This window comes from Calliopsis andreniformis, chromosome 9, assembly GCF_051401765.1.
Source record: "Calliopsis andreniformis isolate RMS-2024a chromosome 9, iyCalAndr_principal, whole genome shotgun sequence".
Classification (NCBI taxonomy): domain Eukaryota; kingdom Metazoa; phylum Arthropoda; class Insecta; order Hymenoptera; family Andrenidae; genus Calliopsis; species Calliopsis andreniformis.
The window spans coordinates 6,039,429-6,055,753 of NC_135070.1; the positions used below are offsets into that span (position 1 = coordinate 6,039,429).

Here is a 16,325-nt window from a genome sequence, read left to right on the forward strand (position 1 = left end):
AATGGCTCCGCGGAGCCAGCGTACTACGCGGATCGCTTGCATCGGCAGAGAGTGCAGGCGCAGCACCAGCAACACTGTCAACAACCGAGCAGGTTCTCGGTGCAGCAGAGTCGCGTGTCTGCCTCGGGCAAGGAGATCCTCGAGACGCCGCGCAGGGACGATCTGGTGTACGTCCATTGCGCCACCACCGAGGAAGAAGACGGCGAAGAGGAAGATGAAGAGCCGAGAGGATTGACTAGGTCCAGATCGTGGCTCTGCTGTCCTGGTGATCGCAGCTCCGACAGAACCGTCCCCATACAGGTCGAGGCTGATCATAGGGACAAGCAGCAGGAGTCTGTAAGTTTTGGGGTGATTGTAGGCTTCTGTGGGGGATTAGTGGTTTTGGGGAATTCTGGTGTGCGGGAGATTTCAGTCAGATTTAGGTGCAAATGTTTTGTGAGTTGGCAGACTGATAAGTCGATGTCTTTTTTTTACTCTGTCTCATTTTTTTGGGATGATACGAAGGTGTGAACATTTCCAAATATTCAAATATTCAAATATTCAAATTATTTACCAGTACCTGAATTTTCAAATACATATTCTTGCGAATATTATGTTTTCGAATATTGAAATAATTTAATTTTTGAAAATAAAATTAGGACTACAGGATATAAATTTGTCTTAATATGAGGCGTTGAGAGTAGTAAAGACGATCTTCATAATTTCAAAAATACTTTTTATTTTATTTACTCTTATAGAATATGAATAAAAAGTGTTTTTACTTTATGAGATTCTAACGTCAGGATTAATTGCTTTAAAATTGATTCGTTCTAAAAGAGTGAGTCTTCCTTCGTTAATTAATTACGACTCCATTTACGAACTCAATCATCTTCATAATCCACCTAGCTGAGGTTGTTTCAAATTTTCATTTAATCTTAACGAGCAAGCAATGAAACTTCCTCGATCTTACTGTACTGAGTTGATATTTCAAATTTACGTGGAAGCCTCAATTTCAACTTTAATTTTCGGTTTAGCTTTCCTCGTCATAAATATTGATCAAATTACGAATATTCTTATGTTTGTTCAGCGTGTACATTGAACCTCAATTGCGTCCCAATAGGGGCCAAGTTAAAATTGCCTCAACTTCATCAATCTTTATTAAGTTTCTTCAAATATAGACGTACTGGGTTATAGCTCATTCATCATCATCGAGAATTCTATTTTAGAGTAAGGCAATATAATTGCAACATACAGGGGGTTATTAAATTATTGTTATTAACTCATGAATATATAAAGTATTTTACGTTTTACGTGATATTATGATTTCTAAAATAGTTGTTACATAGAAAAAGATGTTATATTTTATTTGTATTCTCAGCTACATTTTTTTCAATTTTCAACTGAGAATTTCAAAGTAATCCTAATTGAAGACCACGAGGGAAGAACTTGATAAGTCCATTTTTGTCGATTTTTTGTTTTTCAAATCATTCTAGTAACAAGAAGGTTGTTCTCTTATAGAGGGTGCAGCATGTATACGTTTTAATATTTTAAAAGGTAGCTAGGTATCTCAATTGGAGCACAAAGTCTCTGTGTATCAGAGCTGAAAAAATGAAAATCTTGGTTACGTCTAAGATCTACGTATTTTCATAATGGCTGTACAGGAAAATAACTTAACAAGTCCATGTGAAGCACAATCATAATTTATTATATCAACAAAGAACTCAGAATTACTAAATACTTAGTTTCTAATAATTTTATTGAAGAACCTTGACTTCATTAATTGTTCTCTAGCATCCTGTTTTAAATTTTAAAATCACTCTTCTATAAAACTTAGAAAATGTGACTTATCAAGCTCTTCCCTTATAGTCTTCAATTAATTACCTACTGTAATTATAACATTTACAACTAAACGCCTCTGTATTCACACAATTTTCAAGTTTCTTTTATCGTTGATTAGGGAGTATAGAAACAGAAACAAAGGAGCCCACATTCGTGGAAGCACCCCTAAACGCATTAACAAAACGCCTAGGAAGCCTCCGGCAGGCGCGAGGGACTCGATGACAGGGCTCCGTAATTTTTGTCGTCGATTCAAAAGCAGGACTGGCAGACAGGACCAGCCCTCCCAGGAACAGGACGATGTTTCTGTCCTTCCGGTTCTTTCTCCATCACCCTCACCCTCCCTCTGCGTCTCCGTATTCATTCCGAAGCGTCTCGTTCATTTTTTATCTTCCTCGACTTCTCTGGTCCTCCACTCGTCGCGTTTAGATTATCTTCCTCTCGTTCTCCCTCCCGTTCCCTCGTTCGTTCTCCCTCCTTCTCTCACGTTCGCTAGACTCGTCTCTCTCGCCCCCTTTATCCGTCTCTCCGCGAGCTTATGCAGAATCGACTGCCACCCGTTAAACTTTCATCCGGCAGAAATAGAGCCGCCGCGGACGAGCGAGCAGGCCAGCCACCGCGCGATCGATTCCACGCAGGAATCTCGAATGAGGTTCGGCCCGTTCCCCGTAATTTCGTTTGCCCTCTTCCGACACTTCCGACTGTCCGTCAGCCTGTCCATATCTTTCCAGAGACGACGGTTGACAGTCGACCGAGGATCTATCGCGCCTGTGTCATTACTAATTATCCCCTCTCGTTGAGTGTCTCGTTAACGGCATTGAGACGCGTTCGCTGGATGGAACGGATCGATTCGGTGGAATTGATTCACGCCTCCATAAGCGTGGAGCATTGATTACGCCTGTGGTTGTAAAACGAAATAACACAGGTCGCGTATACACTGTCGGCTGAAAGAATGGGGCAACACCTATACAGGGTGTTGGAGAAAAGGGTTTAGGACTTTAAGAGTTTATACAGGGTGATTTTTTCGTTAGTGGTCTCAAAAGCGCTGCTGCTGCTTACACATCGTAACAGAGACCTGTCTCTCTACTTGATAAGCTATTCAGTGTGTTATGAGTAGATTCAAATAGGTAAATGTTTGTAGGATCTGTTATAGATCTTTATACAGGACGATTTTTTCGCTAATGGACCCAAAAGCGCTGCTGCTGCCTACACATTGTAACAGAGACCTGTCTCTCTACTTGATAAGCTATTCAGTGTGTTATGAGTAGATTCAAATAGGTAAATGTCTGTAGGATCTGTTATAGATCTTTATACAGCACGTTTTTTCGCTAATGGACTCAAAAGCGCTGCTGCTGCCTACACATTGTAACAGAGACCTGTCTCTCTATCTGATAAGCTATTCAGTGTCTTATAAGTAGATACAAATAGGGTAAATGTCTGTAGGATTTGTTATAGATCTTTATACAGGACGATTTTTTCACTAATGGACTCAAAAGCGCTGCCACCGCCTACACGTCGTAACAGAGACTTGTCTCTCTACCTGATAAGCTAGCTATTCAATGTGTCATCGACGACGATGGCTACTATTATGCTTGTTGTCTAATAATCTTGTATTAATATCTTTGAATGTGCTTCTAAATCAATTCCTCTATCTATGCTTAATGCGCGGAGAAACTCATTCAGAGTATCGAATACTCCTAGATAATAAAATTTTTTGTCAATTTTTTGTCGAGATTTATGTATATAAATTGGATTTTAATTGGAAATTATGTATATAAAAATTGGATATTTTTTACTCCTTTCGGTGAATACTATAAGCCCTTAAAGTCTTGAATCCCCTTTCTTTAACACCCTTATAGTTAGTAAAAGTGTACAAGTTATTTGCTGGAAATTTAATATGTAACAAAAGATATAATAATGGAAAACCCACTGTATTAAATTTAGATTAAGACTGAAGGAATTACTCCACATTCGACAATAAAATAGAAAATAATAAGAAGTCAGGTGGTCCTATACTTTTAGATTTCAAAAATATTTTTGATATTTGTGTACTTCGGAAATATTGACGTTCAAAGTTTTGAATCACATGAATCAGTTTTAAGCTATTAATTGCTGCAGAAATTCAGAGAGTTTGCCTGGAACATGTCTGACTTAGGACTTATTCTACTGCCGGCGTACACTAGCCAGTCAGAAACAGTGGTCAGTACAATAAGTCGTCAAACATTTCAGATGTATCTTTAATAATTGATTAATAACTCGAACATGGAGCCTTAAACACTCGTCTTATCTTAGAATCTTGTAGAATCATCCCTTCAAATTTCTATAATCCTATATGGACCCATCCCAGGTCTGCGTTACGTAATTACATCCCTGTCTCACTGCAACAAGAACTTTGTCTCGGGTCAACGACACGACCGACGCGAAATCTATTTTCGAAAATTTCATTGTACCTGCCGAATTAGTTGCGAGGGTGGGACGTCGCTGAGAAAGGGAACGGCACTTCACAGGCAACGTCCTCGCGCAGAATAGACGCATCTGCGGGCTACCTCTTTTGTCCCGACGGCCACAAAAGGACCGTTTCAAACGGTGTGCTCGCCCCTTAGCCTGGTTCGCCTTCGTCCAATGATCCCTTGCCTCGCAACGAGTAAAGTTGCTCTTCCCTTTTTACTGTAGAACAAAGGAGAGGGGAAAAAGGGTCACGTCGGGCTGGTCAAGGAATTCACGGATCTTGAAAGAGACACCTACTTGACCCCTTTAACGGATTAAGGCGGATTTCATTTTCATCGGGGCTGCCTCATTAGAAACCATCCCTGGTGATCTTGTTATGGTCTTATTGAACCGAGCTGTCAACGAAGCGACGACGCTAGCTTTCGTATCGTTGGTCGTTGAACCGGTTGGGCGTTTTATGGTTTTCTTCGTTATTAGAAACAGAATTTATTTAAGCTGTTCTACTTTGGATCGTGCATTTGTTTCGTTCGAAATTATGTTGGTTACTTGTCTTGTACGTGACTTGAGAGAGACAATGATTTTAGCAACGACTGGGAGTGTATTGTTAGCGTAGACTTATTAATAAGAATGATTAAGATTATAGAGTTAGATCGACCTAACTAGGGCGTTCAGAATTTTCTCCTGTTCTCATTCATATTCAATTATTTCAAAGGACCAGCTTTTTGCGTAGAAACGCAGCTGTCCAGATTCGTTGAGCCATCGTGCGATTGACTTTCATGCTCCACCTTTGAAAGAGACTTTTTCGCAGGACCAGTTTGATCGGTGGGATTTACGCGCGCGCGTAAGAAATACGAAGACAGCTGTTGCTTTTACAACTTGGAGGGTGCGTTGACTCGCGATGATAACTTCGAATCGATCACTTTGAAGCAACTCTGGATTTTAGAGTGAAAGACGATGTGCCATTTTGTTCTTACGATAGAAACATAGCTTTTCTCGGTAATTATTGCAACAGTCTAACACGTACAGCATACAACTATATCTCCAGTTTTAAGGCAACATGACCTATGTCACATTTTCAAAAAATTCTAGCTAAGGCCTTAATTGAAATTTAGAACATAGAATTTATAGTTTTAAAAAGAAGAAAGGCATTCAAACAATTCTTTTACTTAAATATAAGTTAAACAGTAACACGAATTTAAAATAGAAAAAATTATTCTTTATTCGTTATTTACACAGTGTATACACAAAACACTCAGATTCTGTTTGACCCAGGGTCGACCGCCCAAGACTCAAACGCCAATATCTCGAAGATAGAAACATGTTACTTAAGTCATTTTGCCTTACAATCACAGGTATAGTCGACGATGAAATATAGTGATTCCAGTAAAACAGCAGGGTATCAATCCTTCACACTTCAACACTCGGCGTTGCAGTAGCCAATTGTTCGGTTCGCGGGTAATCGGTATACTCGCGACACTCGTTTTGCCACTCGCCAACTTAATCTTGAGTGGCTGTTTCAAAAGCCGGGTGGACCTCGTCAGTGAAATGTTACAGTGAGTTCGTACGATGACTCTAGTTGCGGTGAAATTCAGACGGCTCTGACTTCTTGTCGAAGAATCGAATGTGTCTCTTCGAAGATTCGAATGTATCTCCTTTTTTTTCCCGGAGTCCGTTCTTCATCACCCTACATCCCCAAAACGCGCGACTTTTTAGGGCGTCACCGAATTTGCACGACGAAACAAATCGGCATTGATTGGCCTTTGGCCCAAAGAAGTAAGATCTTCCTAGTCACCCTGACGGGGGCAAAGGAACCGCCCCCGATTTCCTCGCGATGAAGGTGGAGGAGACCTCGCCTTCATGTCGAAGGCCGCGAAGATTGGGGAGGAAGAACGAACCCCGGAATAGCGTGGCTCGAGCGGGCCCACGCGCGTATTTTCCGAATATTTTTATGGCCGTATTGTCCCGCTAGTCAGCTCCGATCCTACGAGTCCGAAAAGGATGAGCTGGCGAAGGCACCGATTGCGGGGCAATACGGCCTTCGATGGTTATTAGGGAGGAACACTCCGCTCGAAGAAAGCACGAAATTACTTTATTCGGCCAGATGTGGATTTTTAGAAATATGAATGAATACACAAGGTATTTACAAGAAACTCGGATTCCCACATCTGGCAGCAATAAACGCGATTGCCTCTTCGAACGGAACACCAATTGAGAATCCAGGACGAATGAACACATTTTCCCCGATTTCTGCCAATTTGGAGTCCCAAAAAATAACAAAAGGAATAACCTCAATTATTAGAAGTGTGAAGGTTCGATAACCTGCTGCTTCACTGAAGTCACTATATGTATCTCGTCATCAGCTATACACATCAGTATACAAGACATTCGACAAGGTATTAAACGTTAAAACACGAGGAAAGAAGAATATAATCCCAAGAATCAGCAGGGATAGTGACAAACTTCTAAACTTTTAAGAAAAGGATACATACTGTACGTGGTGTATCAGATTCCCTGTTTCTATAAAGCCAGCACGTGAATGCAGCTTCAAAGCCATTCGATGCACGTGCACCGTAAACCAGCGATAACTTTATTATCGTTTCTACGCGTGCTTGGTCCAACAAGCCAGTAATAAAATCGAGGAGGACCTATATTATATCACGGATGAAAGAGTGAGTGGCTTTTGCCTGCTACTCAGGACATAACGGGTTAACGCGAGGGGACATTCTTGAGGCTTTCAGGATGCCGTCTTTATTCGAACATCCGTTCCATTCGACTCGTCTTCCCTTCGACTCGACAGCTACTGGGGAAGTGTTCCGATTGCCCAGTACCCCTTAAGAAGCTTCCGGTCTTCAGCAAAGGCGAAAAGATTCAAGGATGCGACGTCTTTCACAAAAGGAAGAGACTGTTACTTCGACTGTGTTGCTCGAATCCAATGATCAAAGGGTCTAAGCAGTCAACTGGAATTATTATAGTACTGGTGGGAGAGGATCAACTCTAGTTTTGGTTTCGCCTGTCAGAATATGAAATTTGAAGAATACTTAATCCTTTGAAAGCCACGTCTGTGTATTAAGCTTCGTTCAGATTAGTCAATTTATTTGAATTTAAGTCACTTGTATTCATGTAGCTTGATGGGAAGTTTGTGTTCACACGAGACAAGGTACTTGAATTCAAGTTATCACACAAAAATAATAAAAATGGCGTCGAAAGAACTGATGTGTGCTGGTTATTTCGTTATAAATTTTTCAGATAAAACATGCATTTTTGATAGCTACCTTGACGTTCATATATTTGTCGATTTGCTTGAAATTCGCCCTGCTTAGTACAGTACGCATCAATCAACCTGTATTTCAAGGCAAGGAAAAGTTGAAAGAACGTCAACTTCACTTGTAAGGATATCTCAAGTCAAGTAAAATAACACGTTCACATTGGTCAAATTGACCCAAATCACTTACATTCAAGCTACACGAATTCGAGTAACTTGACTAATCTGAACAAAGCTTTAATGCTGGACGTACTTTTATTTTTTCATGTGTTATAAAATGTACATATCTACGTAGCATACATTATACTATAGTTCTGTTTGAGACATTAAGTGCAACAGTGGACTAAGCTACATTAATTCCGACATTGAGTTAGTAGCATTGATTTATCACAAAGAAACCCTATATTTCAGGTCATCAATTTTTTCGAGTAATGGGACGAGTCCGTTGTTGCTGTCAATGCTTCATTTATGAGAATTTTTTCTAATACTTCTGTACTAGTATTGTAAATTCTGTTATGTGGAAATAGGAAATTAATGTTACTTTTCGGTAGTCAAATCTAGGATCATCCCCCTCGTCTCATAGTACCATTAAGAAAATTTCTTCACAAGTATGCGGAAAGGAATTGTTCTTTAAGAATTATTCATACCTAATTAAAGTTTCAATATAAGTTTATACAATTTTAATATTCCTCTTTTTCATAGTGCAGCTAAAATTTTAAATTTGTGTTTATCAGCCAGAGGAACAATACCGCTCATAAGTATCCGAATAGTGTCACATATTGAGAAAAATATAGTGTGCTTTGTAGTAACTGATGTATATTCTTTACATTTGTTTCGTATTTCTATTATACCATAAAATTAAGTATATAATAATTACAATAATTACAGTAATTATATTTTTAACAGTAATTAATAGTGCTTAGACTATAAACATTCGTTCTTTAGCAGTAATTAGGCTTAGACTAATCTAAGCCTCAGCAATACATATTGATCGCTACCAATAAATCTGTAATTTTTCAGACTGCTAAAACCATTCTAATACTTATAAGCGGTACTGTGTATCAGGATTCTTTCTGCGAGTAGCTCAACATCATTTTCTTCTTCAAAGGTTCCTCTTCCCGACACACTTTGAGACGCCCTGTTTTCCCTGTCGTTCCATCGCGAATTTCGCCGAACTTCCCAGGTTTATCCAGCTCCGAAGTAATTTCGTGTATCGAAGACAAGACTGGACTCCCGGTTCTGTTTGAACAGTGGGAGACAGCGTATCGAGTGTACGACCGTCGAGAAAGTCGATGTCCCACTCCAGCCGCCCTTGTCGCCCTTTACACCACTTTACCGCAATTTCCGGTATCGCTTTACGAGACGCACAGTGTCTGCTGGCCACGAAACGTCTCCTCGAGGAGAAATTCGGTCGAATTCGTTCCCGTCGAGGGCGCTTGCGTGAAAGACGCGCAGGGAAGGGTACTCGAAGCCTGTCCAACCTGTCTTCAGTAATCGCGACGTGACTCATTCCAGAGAATTTGCGTGTTGTTTTGCCGATACAAGACGTTATGCAACGAACCCGATCCATTTTCAGGTAACCGCGATAACACCGTGACGATATCATCGGGTTTTTATCGATACGATTTCTTGACGGACGAATTATGATCCTGCTTGAGCTTTTAGCGCGTGCAACAGAGCAGGGCAGTATCTGCGAAATGGACGTGTTGAGTCGTCCGAAATGGAATAGAGGTGATTATGGCGCGATTAATGATTATGACGCTTTTATGACCGAGTAATGTGTACGTATGTCGTCCAATTTGCTGGATAAGTGGAGTTTTTCCTTCGTTTTTGCGACTCTGTACGTATGAAATAGGTAGTATGGTGTAGAATTTATGTGTACCGGTTTGAAGAAATTTATACTGTTATTATCGACATAATATCATTGCTGTATCAGAGGATACACTCTCTAGTTATGAATTATTTTTTATGGTCGTAACTTGATTTACATACTGTGGTTATTTAAATTCTAAATGAATGTAATAATAATAATAATAATTATTCTTAACTGACGAAGCAGGATTACATGCACTAAAACTTTCTTTCGTAAATCATAAAACTGAACTACATACAGACGATCATTAAAAGAAACAGCTCCAATTAGTGATAATTAATTACTGTGTTCATTAGAAGTTTATTTGTATAAAACCAGGTTGTCATTAAAAGATGTCAAAATGTCTAAAAGTCTAATTCTAAACTACATATTTCAATTTATTTAGTTCACTGTGATTCTTTCTATCTCTATTTAATACGATTCTCTTAAGATTTCTTTTCCAAGACTTGACAAATCTTTCACTCGCGATCAAGTCGAACAACAAAACATCGCAATCGAATATCACAAAATATCTGTAACAATATTTATTTTACGCGTACACTCTTTGACACATAATATAGATTAGTTTACAAGCTAGTTGTAGGTTGACAAAGTATTATATAAACGACATCTAAAAACAGCTAATGGACGAAACAAATCAATCGAATGCAGAGTCTGTTAACTAACATGAACATACGGCTAAGACAATAGTGTTTACCAAAAAGCGATCAGTGTCTCTCTTCAGCCAACAAGATTTTCTTATCGATGTACATGACGTGCTCAATTTGAATTTTTCAAGAATGTCTGGGCAGTTGACATTGCCATTTAATACTTTAAATGCGAACAGTATATCCAACGTAAACGTAAATATATAAAACATCTGTTTTCTAGAGACTAAAGGATGAGTAGGGTTATTATCAATGTGTAATCGTGGATTGCATATTGTATGAAATCATAAAATCATTTTATTCGTGACGCTACTGTTATCGTATTACGCATTTACCGTCAAGACACGCGTTAACCGATGGACAAGGGATATGATGAATGGCTTGGAAGAGGACCACTTGTATCTCGACCGATACTGCGAGGATCAAGGTTTCTTCGGGCCGCACGTAGGTACTGGTTCCTTGCCGCAAGTGCCGACGTTGCAGCGAGGAGCTGCCATCACGCAGGGCCTACCATCTGGACAAGGCGGCGCATCCTTGCAGCTTTTCCCTGGCAAGTGGATGTAGTCGTCCGTCTGCGCCATGGACGTCGCGAAGAGCACCGCCAGGATAAGCGTCAACGTCACCAGGAACTTCATCTTTTCAGAGGATTCTGTAACAGACGCGATAATACGTAAATAATCACTGGATTATTTTCCAGAGGAGAGTGACTAAACGTGTACCGTGATTTGTCTTGCGCTGACTTCGTAGTGTAAAGTCCTCTATTTATATCGTAAAGCTGTGTTTATGTAATTGATCTGGAGTTTGATAGTGGAAGGATAATGACTGAATGATAGGTAATGGATAGATAATTGTTGGCGATAAGCTATGTTTTTTTTTAAAAGTAGTTGACTGACTATTTCGGGTTACTTAATTCTCTTTTTCTATGTAATAGTCGTATCGTGTTTCGTAAGTACGTGTTGATAGTTTGAAGCTTGAAATTGGTGTAATGGTTACTGGTGATTGGCATTTTTTGACTTATGGTGTTTTCTTGAGACTTTGTATAGACTTTGTTATATATACATATAGTCATACTGTGAATGCAACAAACGTTTATCTTATAATTAGAAGAAATGTGTGGGGAACGTGGTCTCAAATGTTTACAAAGAGAACTTTAACCAACAAAGTAGAAGTTTGTTTCTTGTGAACCTATACATTCAATCTACTAGAATAGATTAAACTTATAATTGGTTCTATAGTAACTTTGTGCAGCTCGTTGAATTAGGATTGCTTATGTGATAACAGTTCACGATTTCATAAAGCGGTAGACAACATTTTTAGGTGTTAATTGCTCGCGTCATTAGTGGCAACCGCAACTAAAGTTCTTCATGCATTAGCTAAACAGAAATTCAAGATCCTAATATACTGTATACAGCTAATATTTCAATTTCACATTCCCAAATGTAAAAGGATTAGAACTTTTTTTAATATTCGTTTACTTGATCACTCGATTTACTATCAAACAGACATTCAATATTAATTCCTAATTTAACACTAGATTTACGGGACACGTCATTTTGACTCATTTCAATTTGCGCGGAATAAATGTAATGTATAATGTTAAGTGTTATAAATTTTGTATAAATATATAATATCACATCGTTTCATTTATCAGTTAATAGCGTATAATTGTTGTATTTAAATAACATGAATTGTTTTTTAAAGATATGCGGTGGAGTTCACGTGTCAATTTGACGCGTGTCCACAGACATAGGTATATAAGAAATGCCATGAACCTAGTATTAATGAAAAATAAATTAAACAAATTTTGATACAAAATATGAAGAGCTCTTCTATATTCACTAATGATTACCAGGCTGCAGATGTTTATACAAATTCTTATTTTCATACATAAAATTAGAGAAATGGAACTAATTAAAAGCTTGCTCTGCTCTTCAAATATAAAGTGTATTTATCTATCGATAATTTCTACATATTTTCATATTGTAAAGATTCTGCATTCTTTTTACATACTGAAATTTCCTATGAATATTAAAAATCCACAGTCCAGTGGTTAACATAGTAACAAAAAGTCCATTTAAAAAAAAAAAGACAAAACAGCGACCAGTCTAAAACCATGACGCTTCATGGATCCACTGCTATACAGTTTCACACTTCCCCGAACCCCTCATTTCAGCCGCTCGACGCGATAACGAAAAACGTTGATCTCATTTTTATAACTTGCAATTTTCTCCGCCGCCAAGCACACGCCGCGTCGAGGAAATCAGAAGCACGTCGAACTACTTTACCTGCGGTTCTCAGGTTCTCGAAGGGACTCGCTGTCGTCACGACACAGCCACGGCCGCCTCTCGAATGACACTTTGTAATTACGTCTCGCGATTCTTATACGCGCTCCCGATTTCTTTCTCCGTTCCTCCTGTTCTCGCGTTCTATCGCGTGGCCAGGAATCATTAGCGATTCGTCGTCTCGTAACGTCCGTCACGCGCGGTTGCCTCCGCGAAGGACACTCCGCGGAACACGATGACGCTGTAAATACGCGCGCGCGTATCCGTGCCTGCGCTTATTTTTCTCGCGTTTCTCGCGTTCACGCTTGAAATCCCGCGAATACGACGAAATTAATGAGGACCGCCGGTAATAAGGAAGAGGACGATCGTCTGGAGGCAACATGGCTCCCATTTACGGGAACGCTGGAAACGGCTGCCTCCCTGGCGACAATTAGGAATGGTCGTGACCAAACGACACTGTCTGCGGGAGGACTCAAATTCAGTTTCGATTCGAACGTTTCTGTTGGTCTATTCGAGGCAGTGTCAAGGTTCATGGAGTTAGGAAGTGGTGGCTTAGAATTGAGGGGAGTGTAGGGAGAGTGTTGCGACTTTTTAGAATTTAGTTGCTTTTTTGGGTAGTGAGACATAGTGGGACGTAGTGAACACAGTGAAAAGGGAATGGTCGAGTGTAGAGGCAAGGTCAATCTATGTACAGTTAGTGATATGTTAATGTAATATACCTATATTACCGGTCACAAGTATTTCATCACTTATCACATGTGGGTTCAATGGAAGATGAAGACAGTAGATGCACAATATGGTTAATTTTTTCTTGTCTATCTCAAATTAGCATACTTTTTTTTAAATGCCTGTTCCATTAAACGTGTGATCAAATACTTTTGAGTGGTGTATGTTAAAGACTCATTGATAATGTTTATTTGGAATTCCAATCTTAATATGGTACAAAGTAGTTGTACAATCGTTGATGTCTATGCTAGCTTGTAGAGGACCTGAGACAGACGAAATGAAAGATTTTTTAAGACTTAAATATTTACAAATTTGAATATTTGAAAATTCGATTGCTTGAGAGTTTGAATCTTTGACTATTTGAAAATTGAATAATTTGAATATTTGAAAGCATGTGCGTTTGAAAGTTTTAACATTAACAAATTTGAAGATCGAAGCCGCTCACATTAAACCTATATACACAAGTGGTTCTCTGAATTTGACAGCCTGTAACCCTATAAGGACTTCTTTTCCGCAACGCCATGAGTCGCATCCCGTGATCGCCACGTGCTCCCTCCCCAAGCACTTAACACAAAATATTTGAGATCATCACCGCATACATCAAGGACACCAGTCCAAAATAATCAGACTCGACATTTAAACCTTCTATACATATATCCGTCTCGCAATCTCCTCTCCCATTCAATGTCCCCTGAAAGCAGCAGAACCTGCAGGCCGAGTCACCTTATCCGTCCATCTCGCAGATCCTTGATCAGTAGCCACGTTGCGTCATAGTGCATCTAAAAAGCAGCGGCGGTGAATCAGACTGCTCGAAACGGCAGAAAAACGCGCGAATCATCAGATCCCAGGGGCGATGAATTTTTATCTCGCCCGTGGCTTTTCCACCAATTTCGCTGATTGTAGGCTGTCAGCGTCGAGTTGAACGGCACCGGCGCAAGTGGAAGCAGAGGCTCGACGGCGAGAAGGAGGGCGACCGTCGGCGCGTAATAGCGATTAAATCTGTCTGTCGTCTGTCAGGCTATCGATCAGCGTTCGAACGATTTCGTGTTGCAGCTCCACGCGGCTGCACTCTCGTCGCTGCGGTCCGAGGTGGCGGAGCTGAATTCGAGGCTGGTGACGGCGACTCGGGCCAGGGAGGCAGCGGAGGCGGCTCTGGTCAGAGCGGAGGTGCAGGCCGCCAGAGCTGAACAGAGGGCCGAGCAGCAGGCAGCCAGGCACGAGGAGAGGCTCACCGAGTTGCATTCCGTGATCGCCGAGCTCGGCAGGCAGCTCGAAAGGCATCGCGCGACTGTGATTGCCGAGGAGGATGAGTCTGGTAAGAGGGAAGACTTCGTCTGGCAAGTCTGTTGGAGGTAGAGCTGAGGGAGCTAGTAGCATTTGCTAACCCCTTCGCCTGTAGGTGACAGAAAATTGTAATTTTCTTTTGTAATGTTTTCGCCTTCGCTGCCGATCTGAAATGGGAGACTATCTCAAACTGCCAGCCACAGAGCTTCCATTGAGCGAACGTAGATCCCTCACGCGATGGCGCGTGATCGGTTACTTGAGAAAAATTTTGATCATGAGTTATCGCGTAATCGGCAGCGAATGTATTGTAAAAAGTGCACGAGTCAGACTCGTCCGAGTGTGGCAAGGGATTGAAGAAGGGTCCTAGTTGCTCCCCTTTCTTTCTTTCTTTTCAAGTTTTTGGATATCAAATCTTTAATTTACTAATTTTTAAAGTCTTCTTATTGTTACTCATTTGCTGTAATATGGACACAACGTGAAATTTTGCATAATTTTGAATGACTAGTATAGACTAGTATAGAATAGTTCTTGTACTAAAAGGAGGGTGGTATCTAGTTTTCTTAAAAATCGTAACTTTTTAGTTATGACACTGTTGCAACTATATGGGTAATATGTTTCAGTTTCCCAAATTCCAGGTCTTGGAAATCCTGTATTCGAATTCTGTATAATCATACCTTGCCATGATTAGGGATATCCAAAGACCCTAGGACACCCAAAGGTCAAGGATGTCCAAAAAGAAAAGGGATAGAAAAGAATCCAAAAATTGTAACCCATTTTCAGTTAACAGAAGTCCCACCATATTATTTAACTTTCAATTTCCAAGCGTCACCTTTCTCAAAAAATGGCAATCCTAAAAAATACCAAATAGTCGTCACAGTATCATACATATTCATGATTAGGTATCCCATTAGTAAACGCGTTAACTTTTTTCTTCTACTTCCTCTTTTTTCATCTCCCTCGCTCACCTCCAGCCTCTCGACACTCTCGACCCTCTCGACCCATCCCTCTAGCATCTAACAACTTTCAGAAATAGAGACGAGCAGGGACGCGGAGGGCTCGATCACGAACCCAGTGGAGGAGAGCGAAGCTGGCGGCGACATCCAGGGCGACGGGGATCGCACTCTAGGAGATGCCGATTCCAGCTGTTGCGAGGACATCGAGCCACGAATTACCGAGGTATTTCCAAGTGTCTCTAACTCGTCCAAGAAACCGTCTGCTCTTTCATCTCGCGTCTATTCCACTGTGCCTGGCCAATCGCGAACTTTTGCAATCGTAGGCTGTCAGACCGCGCGTGCAGTTATTAAAGTTTCTTTCGATGCACTTCCGACCAAGTAATTTAATCGAAGGAAAACTATGGTCGGTTCAGCTAGTGGCAATATACGCCCGCAGCAGGTGCGGGACTCGGCAAGTTTCCAATTTGCTACTTTTCACGGAATCGAGTTACGAGAATCGAATACGACAAGCGCTCGTTGCTCAGCAGGCACAGTGGGGATTTATTCCGAACAAATGGAACTTCTCGCTGATATGTTTGTTCGTGGTCGACAGAATGGCAGGGAGCAATTGGACAGTCCAGCGGCGCTACCGACCCCAGAACCAGCGCAGCAGGCAGCCTCGTGCCAAAGCGTGGCCGTGGCTGCGTTGCAGGAAGAGGTGACAGCCCTTCGTGCCGAGATCGCGACCTTGCAGGCGCAGCTCGCCAATTTTAAGAATCAGGCTAGTAGTCAGAGGCAACAGGCTGACTGCGAGTCGCCGCGCAGGGAGCCAAGGGTGGGTGGCAGTCGTGTTTATCTGGCCTTTCTTGCGCTTCGAGGCGTTCATTTAAAATAAAGGGTGGAACCGTTTTCTCTCCTTGGAAAATCGAAACTACGCTTCGCTTTCAAGCGAGATCGTTTCTTTCTTGTCGAATGTCGACCAAATTTTTTGCATCGTTGCTCCGAGCGCTGGCCAGCCTTTGATCAACCGACACTTTCGCGAAAATGTTTGTCAAC

At 40.9% G+C, this 16,325-nt stretch overlaps 2 protein-coding genes across 3 annotated transcripts in view; one reads left to right on the forward strand and one right to left on the reverse strand.

Moving 5' to 3' along the window:
- Positions 1–16,325, forward strand: part of LOC143184164 (colorectal mutant cancer protein) — a 68,317-nt gene that overhangs the window by 47,717 nt on the left and 4,275 nt on the right. The window contains exons 4-6 of one of the 2 annotated variants that reach the window (XM_076386201.1): positions 14,107–14,368; positions 15,365–15,513; positions 15,883–16,104. In XM_076386201.1, the coding sequence (XP_076242316.1) occupies positions 14,107–14,368; positions 15,365–15,513; positions 15,883–16,104 (633 nt within the window). The remainder of the gene's footprint in view (positions 1–14,106; positions 14,369–15,364; positions 15,514–15,882; positions 16,105–16,325) is intronic. The other variant, XM_076386202.1, reaches the window with a different exon arrangement.
- Positions 9,908–12,436, reverse strand: LOC143184169 (uncharacterized). The gene is made up of 2 exons (XM_076386206.1): positions 12,331–12,436; positions 9,908–10,694 (listed from the first exon to the last, which is right to left on the reverse strand). Exon 2 carries the CDS (start codon positions 10,678–10,680, stop codon positions 10,468–10,470), a length of 213 nt encoding a protein of 70 aa, XP_076242321.1. The 5' UTR covers positions 10,681–10,694; positions 12,331–12,436; the 3' UTR covers positions 9,908–10,467.

Bases quoted from the DNA above. Each gene is read 5' to 3' on its own strand.
- LOC143184169 (XM_076386206.1), bottom strand. From the start codon at position 10,680: ATGAAGTTCCTGGTGACGTTGACGCTTATCCTGGCGGTGCTCTTCGCG.